Here is a 19,829-nt window from a genome sequence, read left to right on the forward strand (position 1 = left end):
CTGGGATTCATTGCCTGAACAAAAAGCTGGTCTTCCCGTGTGCCAGGACTGTGCTTTTCATCAGCAATGCTCATTAGTGCATCCTCCCACTTCCCTGAACTGCTGCCGTGGAGATATGAGCACTACATGTGCCATGGAATCATGGTTTGGGTTGGAAGGGACCTTAAAGCTCATCCAGTCCCACCCCGTGCCATGGGCAGGGACACCTTCCACCATCCCAGGTTGCTCCAAGTCCCGTCCAACCTGGCCTTGGACACTTCCAGGAATGGGGCAGCCACAGCTTCTCTGGCAACTCCATCCCAGCTCCTCACCACCCCCACAGCCAAGAATTCCTTCCCAATATCCCACCTAACCCTGCCCTCCGGCAGTGGGAAGCCATTCCCCCTTGTCCTGTCCCTCCAGGCCCTTGTCCAAAGTCCCTCTCCAGCTCTCCTGGAGCCCCTTTAGGCACTGGAAAGGGCTCTAAGGTCTCCCCAGAGCCTTCTCCTCTCCAGGGGAACACCCCCAGCTCTCCCAGAGTTCAAGTTCTCCATCTCCCCGTGAATCCATGAAGGATTCCCAGGCTCCCGCCCCGCGCATGCGCACAGCCCGCCCGGAAGGCGCCTCACAGGCGGAAGCGAGCGTGGCGGCCGAGCCGGTGAGGGAGCGAGGGCGGGAACGGACGGGACCGGAGCGGCTGAGCTGAGCGGTGAGCGGGGCTCAGGGAGGCGAGGGCGGCTCACAGGGCTGGGACGGTTGAGGTGGCTGAGGGGCGTGAGGGCGCTGAGGGAGGCGAGGGGGGCTGAGGGGTGAAGGGACTGCGGGGGCTGAGGAGTGAAGGGGGCTGGAGGCTGAAGGGTGAAGGGGGCTGGAGGCTGAGGGGTGAAGGGGGCTGGAGGCTGAGGGGAAGAGGGTCCGCTGGTGGGTGGGAGCAGCTCGGGCGGACTCGCAAGGAGCCCTGGGCGTGAGTCCCTCAGCGACAGCTTATCCTGGGGGTCTCTGAGGAGGCCGGGGGGTGTGAAGTGTGTGAGTGAGATCTGAGAGCGGGGTGAGTGAGTTGTGAGGGGGATGAGGGACTGTGAGGAGTAAAAGCACTTCCTGACCAGGGTGAGTGGAACAGCAGGATCACAGACGGGTGTTGCTGCAACAGATTAAGTTCTTCATTCAGCGTTCGCATTTCTGAGGAGGGAAAGGCGCTGCTGAGATGTGTGGTGATTTAAAGCAAGTTGTATTAAGGGATGTGCATCGCTGGCTGAGTTCTGTCAGCGTCCCGGTGGCCAGGAGTGGGTGGTTTGTGTTGGTGTTATTTGTCTTCGTCGTGGGCAGTGCGGAAGGATAGTGGGATTTTTGAGTGATTTTCACCATATGCTTCCAGGTGGCATCTCACTCTAGAGACCCTCAGTGTCGCACGTGCAGAGGCAGAAGGTGAAAAGTTTGGGACTGACCAAACCAACTTTATCATCCCCTGAAACCTCTTCCTTGTTTAATATTGTTACTCACAGGATAGCAGAAACTAGAGATTTGTGCTCTAGATTCTAATAAAAGCGTGGCTTTTTGTTTCAGGAGGTATGGGACAATTATTAAAGCCGAAAAATAAGTAGGAAAGAATTATTGCAAGAACCACTTTTGAGGGGAGAGAAAGAAATTCAGTATCTCAGAAAAACAACAGTTATTCCAAAAGTAGGGAATGGCAGAAGTAAATGAGAGGAACAGAGATGGGGGAGTCTGTAGATGTTATGTAGAAATTAAAAAGGTGTAATTAATTAATAAATGTTTTGATGAGCTGGAAGGGAAGGGCAGATGTATTTTATAGAAGGGAAGGACCGGGCTTGTGATTCTTGATTTTGGAATTCTTATAGGACCCTGGGTCTATTAGACCCAAATTTAGGAAGCACAAGGGTCCACTTAGAGTGAAAGGATCTACAGAGTCGACCCCATTATCTTTTATTTAGATAAAAGTGCCTCCCCTGTGGTTTAGGCACATTGAAAACATGCAAATGTCAGTGTTCACCCTTCTATGGATAGATGGTGATCTACTGCTGCCACAGATTTATATTATTAATTAACTTTTCCCTTGGTGGTGCTGGGTCACAGCTTTCTGTGAATAGGAAATAAATATGGATATAGTTTGAGCAGAATCATCTAAATATGCCTTGGATGTTGCTTGTCTGTTACTAAAACAGCAGCTTAGTACTGGTGCTGTGAGGAGGTTGGCTTTTTGTTTTGGTTTTTTTGTGTGGTTTTGTTGTTGTTGCCCTTTTTTTTTTTTTTTTGCTCATGAACAAGTCTCTTAAGTCAAATGATACCTTTCCTGCAAGGAAAATCTGTGCCAGTTGTACGCAGGCTCATCCCATCTCTCACTATCAAGGCTGGACTAGTTTCTTCCTCACTTTTCTTCTAATTCAGACTAAAATATTTTTGTTTCTTTGGGTCAAAGTTTGCATATTCTATAGTTAGTTAGTGGCTTGTTTTGTTTTGTTTTTTTTTTCTTTTTACATAGGGCAACGTAATTATTTTCCTGTTTTTTTGCTTTCTGAGTTTGATGCACGTGACTTTTAATTTTTACAGATTTGGCAATGTTTCTTATTGTTACTCCATCCTTAGTGTGGTCAAGTAAGTTTGCTAGGAGATCATCCCTCATTTAAATAACTTGTAATACCTTTAAATCAGCAGTGATGCCTATTCCAGATCTACACTCTGCCTAATTTGGCAGTGGTGCTCTTAACTGAGAAACTAGGTGGCCTTGACCAGGACTAGCAGTAATCCCTAGGGAACAACCCCATGGATGGTATTGTAGCAATGTTTGTGGTCTTTTTTCAGGTCCCTTTTGGCTTGTTACAAAGGCCAGCCATGGAGAAGTGGAGCTTAATGACAATTACTGTGTTACTGGCACTTACTGTGCGCTGGGCTGTGTCACTGGGCTCCTACTCAGGTAATGCACGTTCACAGGCTGAATTATGGACCTTGTGGTAAATTAAAATAAACTTTTTATTTATGTAAAATCATAAATAGGAAATAATGTGTTATTTCAAGTATTATTGTATTTTAGTGTCTCTTGATTTCCCTCAGAATTTCTTGTTCTTGTTTTTTGAAGTGTGCAACGATTAACATCACAGCTGCTTGGAACAAAACACTGGGGAAAAAACACCACAACTTTTTTTTTTGAGGGGTGGTGGTGGCCAGTAATGTTTTAGGTTGAACATCTGGCTGTTCTCCCCTGTGCCTTTATGTGCAGAATATTGCAGTCCAACTGTAGATTTGTTTACTATTGTCCTTTAAATTCGATATCAGACAGCTAAATATAAATTATGGTTTTAAAACTACAGTAGTGCTAATGAAGACAGTGTAAAGGTGACGTGGAGTGAGGGATTACTCTGCCTTGGAGCTGTGCTTCCTTGAGCTTGTTTACAGCCTGAGCTACAGCTGTATCCTGTTAATGGATGAGTTTTTCTCCTCCCCGTGTCAGAACACTTGCAAAGAATTAGCAAGTTTCTTTCCAAGCCTCTCAATGCCATTCCCATTTAGCATAAGCTTGCTCTAAGCTTGCTCTCTGCAAACTGAGGAAAAAAAAAAACAACGAACCATTATTTTCAACCTTCATCAGTTGAAAGTATCACAAGCTCAGTTTAATCCAGCTCTGGTTTTCTGTTGAGTCAGTTGGAGCCTCATCCCCTGAGTGGTTGGAGCTGTTCAGGAGGATTCTGGTGATTGAACTGGTAACTCCTGGGCTTCATTCAAGTGAAGGAATTTGCTTGAACCTGAGTTGCCTGCCCGGTTGTTTTGGTTTGAGTTTGCTTTCTGAAAATGCCACTCTGAGAGATCTGTGTGTAACTGAGGCTCTGTTACCCATCTCTAGGCAGAAAACACCCTATCTTTTGCCACACAACACTGAGTTTCTCTTGCACTGCAAATATTTACAATTCCACTGCTAACAGGATTTTTAAAACTTGATTTAATTTCAAATCAATCAAGACTTTGAAAAATAGTCTAAAATAATACTTAAACTAAAATAACATTTTTTTAATCTGATTTTCTACACAATGATCATGTAACTCCTTTTGGAATAGGAAAAGGAACAACCCTTTTAAAATAAAATACTGCATTTTTATTAATTTTTAACCCACTTTGTCTGTGTACTCCGTGCTTGCTATAGATGGAAGCTAAATATGCATTCTTAAATTAACTGACCAGTCTGTATTTGGCTTTTTATAATGAAACTTTGGATTAAAATCTTGAATTTCAGTAATCCTGTGGCAGATTCTATGTTCCACTAGATTTATAGCTCCAGAACTGACACTGATAAAACTCCTGTTCCCCAGTGACCTCACTTATTTAGGAAACTTTAGGTTGAATGTGTCATATAGTGGAGATAATCTACTCTCTCTACCACCCAGGAATAAATTAGCAGAGATAATATGTCCTTTCGACTTTCTGGGAATAAATAGTACATATCTGAGCTTGTGGGACTCCCACAAACATAGATCATGTGAAGAAATATAGATGGCTTTCCTGTGTTTTAAAGAAACCCTTAAATCTCTGTCTGGCTCATGTCAATATTTCACTGGGAGTACAATCAGTCCAGTCTCTGTTCTCAATAAGCAGGTTAATAGAAGTAAATAAACTGTGAAGGTGCTTAACATGCTGCCAGTATCAGAGTTAACCTTCCATTGAGGGAATTATTTGAGTAGACACTGAAGTGTTTGCATTGATAAAGCTTATTTTTTCATGAAAAAAGGCTGGTTGTTGATTTTAATAGCGAGGTACCACGACGTGGCTGGAACACAGGTGAGAACATGGACAGTTATCATGTACTAAGGAAGTGCAGTGGTTCACACAAAATCGGTGAAAGTGCCCCATTTTTCATCTACACTTGGAAATGATTTTTTTTGTCAGATGAGGAAGCAGTTCTTCACTGCACAGTGCCTTGATAAATGCTTATTGCAGAAATATCCAGAATGCCAAAAGAACACATAACTTTTTTGTCCTCCCTGTGAGACTGCATAGCAGTGTCTGTTTGCTCTATAATACCACAGAGGAATGGAGAATAAAATCAGTAGTATATTAATATGCAATACATAACTGAGGGAAAGCAATCTGTATAAACCAAATAATTCCTGACTGCTTTGTCCTATTTTTGTAGGTGCAGGAAAACCACCTATGTATGGAGACTATGAAGCTCAGAGGCACTGGCAAGAAATAACTTACAATTTACCCATCAGGCAGTGGTAGGTGGTGCTGGTGGAGCTCAGCTTACAAAGGGTGAATGTACTGAAATTTTGGTTGTGTTTTACACCTCTGAGTCCTTTGTTCCCACCCATGTTCCTGTTAGATTTTTAGATGTGAGTGCCTGGACTGTAGATGTAAGGATAGCGACCTTAATTTGTACAGATCACTTAAAAGAGAAGGAAAATTATTCCAAATATTTTATTTCTTTTTACATTATTGCTATTATTCCTTAGATCATGCATGGAACTAAAAATTATTTAGTCCATATATATGATACAACACAAACTGGAATATATTGGAATTCCAGGTCATCTTCCAGCAGGGACAGTGGTGGTGTTTGTCTGGTGTAATTTTTCCTCAGCTGTTGGGGAACACACTGATATGACAGAATAGGATATTAATTCAATTGTATTTCTGTAAATGTCTGCAGGTGGCTCTGTGTAGTGACCTCAGATCATCCTGTTGTATCTGTATTATCATTTCCAAACCCGGGATAAGGGATATTCCATAATAATAGAGTTGGCAGCTTTGATCCACTCTGCTACACTGAACTATATCTACTTAAAATTAAGAGTTATAGCAGCCATTTTTTCCAGGCATTCCCAGGGGCCAGATGAAACTGTTGCAGGCTGGGTTTAGCTGATGGGCTGCCAGGTGGGCATCTTGGTCCTGGTGTATTTGCTCTCTGTTTTTATAATTTATGTAATTTTATATTTATAATGGAAGTTTGGGTTTTTTTGGATTGGGTCTGCTCTGGGAATTCAGTCTCTAATACAGCAAAGTCATATTCAGCCTTGGGCATTGGGAAAAGCACATCTATGCAAGGGATTACATTCTAGAACTTAAATAATTCTTATTTATGTTGTTCTTTAGAGTCTTGACATTATTTATTAAAGGCTGCTTTAAGAACATTCTTATCCTACTGCTAATTAAAACTCTGAAGGCTTTCTTGATAAATATTACTGGATGTGGGGGTTGGGTTTTTTATTGAAGCTGTGAGTTTATGTAAGGTAAAATTAAAAAAATAAACTCCCCAAACTGTTAAGTTCACTAACAGTTGCAAACTGTTACATTCTGTGTGAAGAATCCGCGCTGCCTTGGCATGAGCGGTCTTGAATTGTAGGATGAGAAGCAGAGATGCAACTCAAAGAAATGTGATTTATCATCAGTTCATAAGACACTTCAGGCAGCTCATAAAGAATTCAAGAAATATCATTTACTATAATAAATGTCAAAAACTGGCTGCATTTGAAGAGAGAAACTGGAAAAGCCAAGAGCTTGCCCCATGGCAGCTGGAGTAGAGTAGTCAGTGTTTCACTGGGACATAAAAAGGGTTTGATGCCTTATTGTTGTAACTTTTCCTTGGACAAAACCCTCTGTTTCTCACTTGGAAGAGGTGACAATTTGAACTGCTGCCAGCCTTCCATAGAAATACTGACACAATGGAATCACAAATGGGAAAATCCTTTTCCTTTCTTGCACATGGTCCACCTGAGTTCTGAGGGAGAACTAGGATTTTCCCTCTCCAGATAAGTGAACTTTAGCAGCTTTTCTAAACCTGTTCTGCAGCCACAAATATGTGAACTCAGAATCACTGTTGCTGTTACTTCGTTGCTTGAGATTTTCTTTATTTGCAGTAAAATTAAACAGATACACAAGTTGCTACCTTCTATTTTAGATTTTGAATACATTTAGCATTCAGCCTTTTCCTTGGGCCAAATGTAGATACTTATTTAAATTTAATTTTATTTTTTCTAGGTACTTCAACACAAGTGATAACAACCTCCTGTACTGGGGCCTTGATTATCCACCTCTCACAGCCTATCACAGTTTTGTGTGTGCTTACATGTAAGTTCAGGATTTCAAATACTTCTGTGTTACATTCTCCTTTTTGCCAGGTCTGTAAATTTTAGCAGCTTTAGATGTGGCTTGGATATTCAGCTTTCCACTGTTGGATCAGTGATGCCCAGGGAAAAAGTGCTGTAGGAATTGGTGCATTGCTTGGGAAAGCTCTCGTGTGTGGAGAGCCCCAGTGTCATTTGATGACTGGATATCATGTAAATAGAATTCTGTTATTGGAATACTTTTTCCACAAGGGCTTTACTGCCATTGGAATGAGACTTATGGAATAAGAATGTAGGTTAAAGTGCACAGGCAGAGTTATGTGGGGCATCTATGTGAACTGTAAATGGTTTATATTTAATACTTAAGTATGAAAGGTATTTACAATTGTTTTTATAAAAGTCAGTGGAACTAGACTGAAGGTGGTTATCTTATTCTAATAAATATTGTACTCCCTTTTTACTGTTTCCAAAGATTAGGTTTTTTTAATTGTGAAATGGTTTATAGTGTAAACTGATCTGGGGGTGAGGAAAATCTCTCATTGATCACAATTGCTCTTTGAAATATTTCTTCTCATCCATCTTAACTCTTGGAATATGCTCCTGTGCGTGTCATCTTTATTGCTGAGAGGAGTGTAAAGGGAAATGAGAACTGTCTGCATTTTGATGTGTCTGTACTTTGTTTTCCAGTGCCAAGTTAATAAATCCTGACTGGGTTGCCCTGCACAGCTCCCGGGGCTACGAGAGTCAGCCACACAAGCTGTTTATGCGGACAACAGGTAGGGAAATCACATTCCTTGGGATGGTCCTGCACATTTGTCTCACTCATTTAACACGTTTAATATGCAGCTTCTCTGTTTTTTCTGGTTTATTCTCAGTTCTTTAACTCAGGTGGTTTTGCAGGTCCATTTATGAACCAAAGTCCTGTGTTCTTTCCTCTTCTGCCATAGTGATAAATACAAAATACACAAACAAGTTTCCAACCCAACCGATTCATTAAAAACTCTGAAACAAAACTACTTTTTGTAGCATAGACTCATTTTTTAATTTTGAAAATAATATTCTTATTTTCCCTTCCATTCTGATAAACAGTCTTTTCATTTTTAGCTGAATTTGGTTTTTATATTAAAATTAATTTACATGTAGACTGGCATTCACTGACTTAACAGCCAGTTGAGGTCTCAGAGATCTTTATTATGAGCGGGTACTTGATCTCAAAGGGAAAGAGATTTGATATTATTACTGTTAACAAAAAAGTAAAAATTTATTTTACCACATCTATTCTGAATTTCATTTTCCTGCAGTCACTCTTCTGACTCTTTGATTATGTTGAACTGCCACTACAAAGAAAATGATGAAACAAGTACAGAGAAAATGTGTCGATAACTTGATTTGGTAACTGTATCAGGAAAACAGCAAACAATGTCTCCAATGAACTCTTCTTATCCTGTTTCTATTTTCCTTCATTTTAAGTCTGTGTTGCTTTCTCTAACACTCAAGTTCCACAAAATGCTTTCTGATTGCAACAGCAGAATTTGTTGTTCATCAATAGCTTTTCTGTACTTCACAAACCTCTCAGTCTGGTCTCTGGTAATTGATTGAATTGAAAAAAAATAAAAATCACTAGAACTTAATTACCCTTGAAATGGTCTTTATTAATTTTGAAATCAACTCACTTGACAAACCACTGATGGATCTAGAGAGCTGATAAACACTGTTTAACAGTAGCCATTAGAAGAATGCATTAAAATAATTCAGAGTGGTCAATGTCAGCTTTATTTGAAGCATCAGTGTATTTGTTTTGCTAACACCTTGGGTATATTTGTTTAGTTGTGGCTTAAGCTGGCAAAACAATTCATCACTGAGTAACTGAGATATTGGAACATTTTCTTCCAAAGACCTTGGCTAAAAAGAGGCAAAGTACACTTTCCCTTTTGGAACCATTGCACATTTTATGAAACTGGTTTTTAAAAATGATCTGAGGTTTTTCTCAGGCTCAAGGAGAATTCACCTGCTTGGCATAATCCCAGGCAGGGGAACCTGCTGGTTCTGTTTTCTTGTCAACTCTCTTACAAATACTTGCTGTAGGCAGGTTATCAAAGCCAAATCACTAGTTTTAGTCTCTTTACCCACATCACTAATTCACACAGAGATTGTTACAATCTGGAGCTTCTTAGTTGTGCCCCCAGAGTATCTGTCCCATCAAAGAACCTGCCTGGATCCAGTCAGAGCCGATTTCTTTGGGGCATTCCCAAATGCCTCCCTGGTTTTGGCATGTGAGGAACTAGAGTGTGCTCCCTGTGTGACTGAGGCTGTGCCAGGAGCCAGGACAGCTGAACACGTGGAAGCAGCAGCTTTGGGACATCAGAAATGAGCCTTACACACATTAACAAGATCGAATTCTGTGGACCTGTTTCTTTTTGTCCTTTGAAGTGGAACTGCCCAGTTTATTCTGATGAAGAACTTTCTGACATTTTAATGCTCACTTGTCTGTATGTTGTCCTTGTCTTCTCCTGGGAGGATTCTAATGTAAAGTTAATCTTTATTTTGCAGTGTTTGTTGCTGATTTGCTGGTTTATATTCCTGCAGTTATTTTATATTGTTCTTCCTTGAAAGAAACATCTGCTAAAAAGAAGGCAAGTACCTGGTGTGTGTGTGTGTAAATTGAACAAAGAAAACACTGTTAGAACAGGGTAGAACTGTAACACTGAGTTAATTAACATCCAAAGCACCCATGTAAAGCTGACAATCAGTGTAGCTCATATTAAAGGCTTTTCAGGTTAAAAAGATTAAAAAAGCCATTATTTTATCTTACAACAATTATTTTAATGCTTTCAATAACAAGATGCTCTGAAGTTTAGGAGCCGTGAACTCCTGAATTATATTTTTTTCTGAATTTGTTACTTGAGTAGTAAAAGCAAGATTATGGCATGGCACAGGGGCATCTGAGAACTGCTTTTTCTTGAACACTCCTCACAGTAGATTCAATACATTTTGGAATAATAAGTCTCCACTTTTTTGGAGTGATTTAAGGTTTAAGATGGGTGTGGGTGATCTTTGAGCTGTTTGCAAAGGACAGGCAATATTCAATATTTTCTCATTTATGGAAAATTTTTATCCTCTTTTATTCCTCAAATTGTTACTGACAGATGATTACTTGTAGAGAATAAGATTCCTACATATAGGGTGCACCAAGGAGGGGCATATTTTTGTACTGGAGAGGTGTAAGTTCCTCTGTCTGATGTCTAATTTGGGAATAATCATTTGTCCCCTCTCTTTTTTTGATCCTTCTTTCCAGGTTTCCAGTGCTCTCTGTATCCTGCTTTATCCAGGCCTCATTCTTATTGACCATGGACACTTCCAGTATCCTTGTTCTGCACTGAGATGAATTTGTGTTTATGGAGTAACATTGTTTTTAGCACTTTTTTTTTGGCTGGGCACAAGGTTATTTTTGCATACAAAGTCATCTGAGGGGCTTCTGCCACCCCAAAGCAGAGATATCAAAGAAACTGTAAGTCTGAGACATATTTGAGATAAAAATTATTGATATTGGGACAAATCAATCCGAACATGAATATAATTTTTTCTGTGCCTCCAGCTCGTATTTCTGTCAGTCACTTTATTGCAGACAACACCAGTGGTGCTGTGACAGGGAAGAGAATGATGGCTTGTGCTCCTGTGATTTGTGTTTGGAGAGGGAATCACCTCCGATCTGCTTGGATGGCAGAGGAGTGTCAGGAGTAGCTGTGGGAAATGTTCAGTTCTATAAAATGTGCTGTTCTGTCCTGGCTTCACAGTGAAGTGAAGTGAATCCAGGGCTGACTGGTCCCTGTTGGTGCAGACACCTTCACAGGGGGTCTGTTTTAATAAGAATTCTAGTTTTGTACTGGGTTTGTACATGAACAAGCAAATGCTGTCAGCTGACCTCATGTTGGGGGGATGCAATGGAAGCAGAGATGTCCTGCAGAGCCTCTGGGGGCTGGTCCAGCCCTGCCACTCTTACATGAACAGCATCACTCCCAGGGCCCTGCTCCCAGGAAGTCAAAGATTTGCTTAACCTGAACTGCTGCAAGATCAGGGCCTTTTGGTGGGAGTTTGCTGATGGGAAATCAATAAGCTGTCAAATACACCTGGGGATTGGGAGTGGGAAGTGGGAGTGGGCTGAAAGCAACGTGGGCCATCTGGATGTGTCCTACAGATACCTACACTGACAGAGGGAAACCAAGTATTGTGACATTTCTGACAATACAAGAAATGGAAGGGACTGTTTACAAAGGCCTGGAGTGACAGGACAAGGGGAATGGCTTCCCAATGCCAGAGGGCAGGGTTACATTAGACATTAGGCAGAAATCCTTCCCTGTGAGGGGTTGAGGCCCTGGCACAGGTTGCCCAGAGAAGCTGTGGCTGCCCCATCCCTGGAATTGTCCAAGGCCAGGTTGGATGGGGCTTGGAGCAACCTGGGCTAGTGGAAGATGTCCCTGCCCATGGCAGGGGGTGGAACAAGATGAGCTTCAAAGTCCCTCCCAAACCAACCCATTCTGGGATTCTGTGCCCTATTGGTTTATCTCATTTTTTTAAGAACGCCAAGTAAAAGACAAAGCTAATATTTTGTTAAAATTTAATAGTGAGCCTAGCTTAGTCTATTCCAAATTTACTGATCTTGTGAACCTGTTCTCAAAGTCATAAGGCAGCAACATTGCTTTTAGTAACTATTATTCATTGTTTGTGCAGTATTAGCAGTTAAGAGAACTGGTCATGGATGAGGGTGCACTGTGAGTGTAATAGAATCACAAGAACCTCAGAAGTCCTTGAACTAAATGATATATAATTTAAACCCTGATATATTTGAATATTCTGCACATATCTTTTGTGAGCTGGGAGGAGAAGCTTGTGAAAGTTCTATCCTTAATTATGTAAATACAGAAAGAAAGTTTCCCCTGATGCATGTTGTATAGTACTGTCACCAAAAGCTTGGTTGGCTGAATATACTTTATATATGTAATTAACACACACATAATTTGTCCTCATATTTGCTTTTGTAAGCTCTGAATCAAGCCTTAGAAATACAAAAATTACATTTTAAACGGAAGTAAAATTATTTCTCTCTGTGAACGAAATAGTCACAACTGGTAATGTGTTTTTAAAACTAACTTGGAAAAACTAATTTTCCAAGCTATTTATGCCTGTCCCTCAGGGCATTAATTACTGACTTGCAGAACTGAGATGTATGTCTTGTCCTTGACATAAAAAACCATATACAACTCAGTGAGCCTCGGCTTTGCCTTGTGGGGTGTCCTTTGTTTGTCCCATGACTGGGACCTCCTGGGCTCGGTGGCCTTTTGCTTGGCCTTAAACTACAAGCAAATGGAGCTCTACCATTCCCTGCCCTTTTTCTGCTATTTACTGGGGAAGTGCTTCAAGAAGGGACTGAAAGGAAAGGGGTAAGTGGCTTTAAACTGTTTTATCTTTCTCAGGAATACGCCTGGGCAGCCTGGCATGGAGAGTGGGATTCTCCTAATCTGCATGTGGGCATTTCTGAATTCAGCTCTAGTGGAAGATACTTTTGTAACATCTTCCTCTCCTGCAAAATGAGTATTTGCTGCTGATACCTCAGGCAGGTATTTCTGCTGGGTCGCTTTTCTTGAAGTGAGAGCTTTTTTCTTCTCTTGGGCCCAGGTTGGTGCTGTTGACCAAACTGGCAGGGACAGTGGTGCTGTCCTTCGCTGCCTGCTGGCTCCCGTTCGGCACCGACGTGGAACAAATCATGCAAGTACTCAGAAGACTCTTTCCCATTGACAGAGGCTTGTTTGAGGCATGCATGTTTTCTTCTCCCCACCCCACTGCCCCTGCCCTGTATTCTTAGATCCCTTGAGAAACCTTCAGTGTGACCTTTAGGGATTTCATGGGGGAGACACACCACGGGACGGGTAATTCGAGAGGCTTCTTCAGCAGGCAGTCCTTGCCAGTTATTTAATCCAGTGTTTAACCCCAGCTCAGCTGGCATCTTCCAGGATATTATACCAGTAGACAACACTTATCCCATCATCAGACCCATACTTCAATCCATACATTTTTCCATTGAAATAGATTCCATAGTAATTGACAGTGTCAGAAGATGTAACCTTGAAAGTGAACAGCTTCAGCCTTTCGTTCTTCTCAGCTCTTTTCAGTGGGATTAAGTATTTAAAAAAAGAATTTAAAACAATTTTGTGGGTACAGCCCAGAACTTCCTTTTTGACCCACCTTGTGCCAATTTCCACAATGTTTTCCAAAAGTTTTAGGCCAGTGCTGCTTTTCCTAAGGCTATGGACAATTGCACACTGGCAAGTGCTGAGTACTACTGCAGCCTTAATCCAGTAAAGCAATTCCTCCTTTATCTAGTGGCAATGCCACAGGAGTTTTGGGATGAAAGAAAGGGTTTCCATTTCCCAACTCCCAGGGAGTTGTTGCTGCTCTTTTGCTTAATTAGGGCACGAGTCAGTATTACACTCTTATACAGCAGATTCTCACCTTCAAGCTTAACCAATAAAATGAAGCTTTGAATTTCAGGTTGTGTTGTCACAGGGATTAAAGCAAATACTTATGTAGTTTAATTCATGTTTATTATTATTCCAGTCTTTCTCAGATGTAGATAATATCACAGCTGGCACGTTTTTCTTCAGAAGTTAATGTTGATGTACAGAAGTGTTCTTAATGTGCTCTCTGCTAGTTTATTTAAAAACCCCAACAAACAAACACCAAACAACCTCTCCAAAAAAGACCCCTCCTCACACAGACACCTCCCTCTCCCCCAAAAAATGACCCTTTTTCTTGGAGATTATTTGGAATTTATGAAGAAATAGTTTGGGTCACCGCACTTTTTATTCAGTACCAAGTTTAAAAATACAATCTGTAAATGACAATAACCAATGAGTCTGAAAGAGCTGAAGGATTTTAGTCTAATATTAGCCCAGATATTTCCTGGGCTGCTCAGGGCAGTGACTTGCTGGATGCTAATGCGGATAAAATGAGAAATTGTCCACGTAAGCACTGCCCAGTAACTCAGCCCGGGGCGTGTGTGACAGGTTCTTTGACTTGTGTCCCTTTGCAGCCCAGTAACACTTGCTGAGGCTGTAGGATGGTGCTGGCTGTGAAGTGGTGTTTGCTGGTGCTGCCAAACCCCGTGTCCCCTCGGAATCCTCGGCATATCCCGTGTTGCTGGCGAGCACGTGAGGGAGGTGGCTCAGTTGTTGGTGCTGGTGCCTCCGTGGTGTTCTGTCCACACAGCTGTGCCTCCAGCAGCTGCTTGGGGATGAGTTTCACGAGCTGTGCTTACAGATTTAATTTGGAAAGTGATCCTAGCACAACTGCTAATGTCTTTAGACTCCTTGATTTATTAGGGGTTAACTCTGTCAGTGCTGGCGGGCACCGAGCACAGCTACAGCCAGGCATGAATGAGATGGGCCAGCACGGTGTCCTCCTGGAAAGGGACTCCCATGTGCCAGTGTTTGTTTGCTCAGGGACACGGTGTCAGAGCCATATTCTCACAGAATATGTGGTCTCATGAGTTAAGTAGTTGTCCCTTGTGCTGGAGAACAATTTCTCAGTTATTTTAGAGCATGTTTTAATTGAGTCTCTTGAAACTTCCATTCAGAATGAGCTCAAGTACATCTAAGAACATGATGTATATCTGCAAGTGTTTTTTGCACTCTCATAGTAGAAATCCAACAACCCCCACCTCCCAAGCCCCACTGTTGTCACAAACATAAGTTTAAATGAATATAATTATCACTAATTACCTTTTTATTTTCTTCCAGGATAAAGTAGCCAATATTTGGTGCAGTCTAAGTGTCCTTATAAAGATAAAGAATGTAGTATCACCTCAAACTCAGCTCAAACTCAGGTAAGACATAACTTAAGTGCTTTAGGTAGTTTTTATCTGCATTATTTTTGCAAAAGGAGTGAATTTTCTCAAGGAACTATGAGAACTTGTATTTAAAATATTGAAAATACATTTTCTTTCTTATGCTGTACTTTTCTCCCAAGTGATGAGGGTTTCCCCAAGTGTTGTTAGGAACTGAAAAATTCCCTGCTTGTCTATATAGTGATTTAAGCTGCCTGGTTAAAACAGTTAAAATTTGCAAATTCAAAGAATTACCCCTTTTAGTGCTCTTAGAAATCAGAACTCACAGGTCTGTTTCTCAACTAAGTGAAGAATTCAGGTCTAGGCCTACAGAGTGAAGTACTAATGGATGTAGTTGCTCATGTATTTAAACTGTTTTTCTTACAAAACTCTCCAGTTTTGCTGTGACATTCCTGAGCCTGCTTCCTGCCTGTATCAAACTCACTGTCCAGCCTTCCCTCAGAGGGTTTAAATTTGCTTTGGTAAGTGTTTGTTTGTAATTGCTCCTTGTTTTCATCCACCCCTCAGCACAGGGGTGTCAGCAGCACTCCAACAGCAGTTGCTGCAGAGCACAGAGAGGTCTGTGCCATGAAATGCTGAAGGAATTGGTTAAAAATAGCTTTATTTTCATGTGTCCAGGGAGTCTGACCTGTCTTTTAAACCCAGACTTTTTACTTTAGCCTCAATTTTCTTTATTTAATGTTGTATTTTATCATCTTCCTCCGAAGAGCCTTCAGAAGATTCCATACACATTAAAGCCTCGTATAGAGTTGGGATTTCTCCTCTTTTTGTTTAGCTACCAAAGTGTTATTTTTTCTTATTGCATCGGCTGCAAAATTCAATTAAAAAGTCCCCAAATGGACATTGTGAGCTCATTAGTGGTTTGAAAATAAAATGATCCTATTTTCCCAAATGTTTGCCTTTCCTTAGTCGTAGCATTGAATTGAAGCACATTGCCCTGACTTATGCAAAAATTAAAAATTATATGGAGCTGGTTCTAAAGTTTGGAGAGTTACAGGATAATTTCTGTTTTTAATTTATGTGAGCAAAGTTTGAGAGTATATCACAACACTGCCTAGAAGTTACACTTTCTAAGATTTAGCTGATGTTTTGCAGTGTGTTTATTATTTGGTAGGAGCAAAAAAAAATCCAAACCGGTTTATTTACTTCGGTGTATTAACTGTTCACGATGAGGAGCAAAATTTTATATCAAAAAGGTGGGCAATTTTTACCATGATTGAGGTTTTCCAGTGCCTGTGTGGGTGAACATAGTGTTTCCTTGGTGGAGATGTTCTTGGTGAAGCTGAGCAGGAGTGAGGGCTCTGCAGGAAGTGCTTTCAGACTAATCCTGGTCAACTTTCAAACCGAGTGTTTTCAGCACGTGTGGGTGGTTCCAGGAGCTGCTCTGGTGCCTGTAAATGGCACTGGAGGAAATATAGCAGTTAATTAGAAAACTCAGATCATTGAGCTCCTGCCTCCATGTGGAGTCTGTGCCAGAGACACTAAAGCAGAGCTTTGCATTGCAGTCACACACACTAATCCAGCTCTGATCTCCTTTCCTAAGGTTAGTTGTGCCCTGTCATTTTTCCTGTTCTCCTTTCAAGTCCATGAAAAATCCATTCTTCTGGTGGCAGTGTAAGTAAATTATATTCCTATGGATATATTTTGATCTTTTCCTCGAGCTCTTATTGCATGCTGCTCTTTAACCTACAAATATATTGAATTTTAAACACTCTGCACATTTGCTTTTCTGAATAACCTGGAAATGAAGGTGTGAAGTACAGCCTGGCTGGTCTGTCCTGTGTCACTCTGGCTGAGGGAACAGTCACCAGTGCTGCTGTTCCATGTGCATGTCCCACGTGGACTTGGAAGGGGTGTTTGACAAGGGAAGATCTGATCCCTGTTTTTCCTCTTTTCACTCTAGCCCAGTTTGCTTAATCATAAATGAAATCCCCTTTATGGCCACGTGGTTTTTACTCGTATCAACTTTCAGGTGAGTTGGAAACTATTAACATGGTTGGAGAGGGAGTTTGGACAAGGGATGGAGGGACAGGACAAGGGGGAATGGCTTCCCACTTGGGTTAGATGGGATACTGGGGAGAAATTCTTCCCTATGAGGGTGGTTAGGCCCTGGCACAGGTTGCCCAGAGAAGTGTCCAAGGCCAGGTTGAAGCAGCTTGGGATAGTGGAAGGTGTCCCTGCCTGTGGCAGGCGGGTGGAACGAGATGAGCTTTAAGGTCCCTCCCAACCCAAACCATTCTATGATTCTCTGAACACCATGTTCTTCCCCAATTCCTGTAAGGATAAATGTATTTATTGGTTTTCCTCTTCTCTTCATATTCTTTGGAACACCTCTGGCTCCGTGCCCTCACACTGGGATGATCCTGCTCCCAGCATGTTGCCTCTCCTGCTGAGGGACGGGCTGCTCCTGCCCTACGCCGTGACCACACCGGCATTCCTGGCCACCTGCCTGGCCTCCTTCTCCATCCTAGACAAGACCTCAGCAGAGGACCTGCAGCTCAAAGCATTCTCCCTTTCCCTGAAGGGATATGTGTCTTGGTTTAAGTCCTTTCCCAGGATTGTCAGGACTCTGGTAAGCAATTTAATTGCTGTAACTCTGAGTTGCAGCTTCTCCCAGCACAGAAATGTCAGTGGAGGGGGGGCTGTAACAGAGCACCCAAACAATGCAGTAACAGCTCACCTGTTTGAGGTGTTACCAACACCTAATCCATCATTCCTTATCTTCCAGTTCCTCCTTTCCCTGTCCCTGATGGGTGTCCTGTCTCTCCTGAGTGCTGCAGTGCCTCCTCCCCAGAGCCTCCCGGATTTATTCCCTGTATCTGTGTCCATTGTTTCCTGCTTACACTTCTTATTATTTCTGGTGTATTTTAATGTTGTGATACTCTGGGACTCCAAGAATAGCAAAAGCCAGAAGAAAATCAGTTAATCTACCTGTGGAGCTCCAGGACTGAACTGTGCAGGACAGAGTGTGTTTGGTGAGTGCTGTCAGCGCTGCAGGGGAACCTGTTTGGGATGGACACAACTGCTGGAACCCAGGGAAAGTCAGGAAACATGTTTGGCTTATTCAAACACAAAACAGTCAAAGACTGTTTCAAAGGAGAAGTCTGTTGAAGAGCATTGGAAATACAATTTGGTGTGTTTTCTTCAGAGGTGTCATACTTTTGTTACCATTTGTAAACCTAAAATGCCTAATAAAGGACCAAATTTTGAATTAATGCTAAAATACCCCGTATTTGCTGTATTAGCAAAAGTAGCATTGAGTTTGTTCCTTTCCCAGCATAAAAAGCATAAGGAAGTCATGCAGGTAAAGTCAAACCGCTGGACTGGCAGCTCTGAATTGGTGTTGCTGAATTGTTTTGTGACACAAACTTTCCTCCATTGTGACATTTCTTCCTTCACTGTTGGTCAGCAGCTCTGCTTTAAGTGGTTTTAACACCTCTGCAGCCTTGGGACTCAACTGCTCTCTCTTCAACAGGACTGAAAAGCCAAACCCTCTTGTTTCTCCTGCAGTAAAAGCTGAGGTGCTGCAGTGCAGTTGGAAACCAGGTATGAGGGGGAAAAAAAAACCCAAAACACCTCCCCTCCTTGCACAGCAATTTGCAGATGTAAACTGAACTCAACTCTGCAATTTCTCCCTGGGTGCAGCACAGCCTCCACTGCCAATAATTCAGAGAATGCAAATTGATTGAGTAATTATAAACATAACAAAGCATGGAGGAAGAAAATAAATCATAAAGCCATTTAGGGTTGTATAGTTTAATTAGAAGTCAGTCTATGCTTTTTCTTCTGTATCTATCTATCTATCTATCTATATATATATATATTAAAAATAAGCCCCCCCATCCTTGTTGAGAGGCTTCCCCCTGCCCTGGCTGTGCTGTCACATTCCAGCCTGTCACTGCCATTAGTGTCAGTGTGTGAATCAGCTGTTCTGGGAACTTCCAACTGTGTCAGTTATGAGCCCTGTCAATGGAGTGGCTCTGAGCTGAGTGTATTTATGCAGTTTTTCCAGCCTTATTTGTTGTGGAAAAAGTACCCAGAGCCAACACTGTGCTCCTGGCAGCTCCAACAGAGTGGAAACGGTGCTCTGGAGTAGTAACTCTGAGGATATGAGGGGTGAGCACAGTTCAGCAAATTCTTACAAAGCAACAAACTTCAATATTTTCACAAGTATTTAGAATTTTCTGTGGGGGTGACTGTAACTCACAGCACAGCCTTTCTTTTTGGAAGTGTAGGCCGGCTGGCATTGATGTGTATCAGGACACAAAAATAGGAATCTTTGTCTCCAGAGGCTGTGAAATCCCAAAACCACCATGTTCCCCTCCAGCAGGGCTGGGGGAAAGGCTGCCTGAAGTTTGTCAGCCTTGGAGAAGGTCTCTAAGGTGACAAGGAAAATGAAGGTGGAGGGAAGCAGAAGCAGTTCAGGGTTTAATGAGCCTGGTCTGTGTGTCCAGCAGGAGCCCAGGCCTGTCCTTCCCCCCATAGCCAAACATTAGTTTTGAGTGTATCCCTTTTCTTTGTCCTTGAGGTGGCCTCGGGGGGTGATAAAGTGAGAGTCACCCGATCCACCTTGTGTGGAACTGGAAATGGTTCTTAACAGCCCCAGCTGTTTCAGAGGCAAGAGCTGGTACAGCAGGAGGTCAGAGCCACAGTAACTGCCTAAATAGCTGAGGCATGTGAGGGGGGCATGTGCAGCACAGTCTTCATGTACAGCTTTATTTCCCTAAAAAATGACTAAATACCAGATTTAGTAATTGCCATGGTGTAAGTTATGCTGTAACTCACTGCCCATCACCACCTTCACTGGTATTTCCTGTACAAGTTTTATGTTCTCCCAAGACTGCCCATAACAGCTTGATTTAGACCAGCACAGTCAGTTC

General features: G+C 42.0%; 1 protein-coding gene across 6 annotated transcripts; it reads left to right on the forward strand.

The window, feature by feature from the left end:
- The first annotated feature begins 593 nt into the window (after positions 1-593).
- On the forward strand, positions 594-18,172 carry ALG6 (ALG6, alpha-1,3-glucosyltransferase). 6 transcript variants are annotated; one of them, XM_027694233.1, is made up of 15 exons: positions 594-688; positions 2,800-2,911; positions 5,120-5,204; positions 6,964-7,053; positions 7,737-7,825; positions 9,600-9,682; positions 10,345-10,409; positions 12,302-12,487; positions 12,723-12,858; positions 14,843-14,928; positions 15,326-15,410; positions 16,493-16,563; positions 16,853-16,921; positions 17,323-17,521; positions 17,678-18,172. In XM_027694233.1, exons 2-15 carry the CDS (start codon positions 2,830-2,832, stop codon positions 17,873-17,875), a joined length of 1,524 nt encoding a protein of 507 aa, XP_027550034.1. In that variant the 5' UTR covers positions 594-688; positions 2,800-2,829; the 3' UTR covers positions 17,876-18,172. The 6 variants fall into 6 exon arrangements, with proteins under 6 accessions (XP_027550034.1, XP_027550039.1, XP_027550035.1 ...); XM_027694238.1 differs by having other exon boundaries at positions 618-637; XM_027694234.1 differs by having other exon boundaries at positions 630-699; positions 2,799-2,911.
- The last annotated feature ends 1,657 nt before the right edge of the window (positions 18,173-19,829 follow it).

Source organism: Neopelma chrysocephalum, unplaced genomic scaffold, assembly GCF_003984885.1.
Source record: "Neopelma chrysocephalum unplaced genomic scaffold, ASM398488v2 Primary Assembly neopelma1_97, whole genome shotgun sequence".
In the NCBI taxonomy this organism is placed as follows: Eukaryota; Metazoa; Chordata; class Aves; order Passeriformes; family Pipridae; genus Neopelma; species Neopelma chrysocephalum.

What these genes read in the sequence shown, in the direction of transcription:
- ALG6 (XM_027694233.1), top strand. Translation starts at nt 2,830, where the DNA reads ATGGAGAAGTGGAGCTTAATGACAATTACTGTGTTACTGGCACTTACT. An exon ending in AAGGGACTGAAAGGAAAGGG is followed by an intron (nt 12,488 to 12,722) that starts GTAAGTGGCTTT and finishes TCTTGGGCCCAG; the next exon opens with GTTGGTGCTGTTGACCAAAC. An exon ending in TCCATTCTTCTGGTGGCAGT is followed by an intron (nt 16,564 to 16,852) that starts GTAAGTAAATTA and finishes TTTTCACTCTAG; the next exon opens with CCCAGTTTGCTTAATCATAA.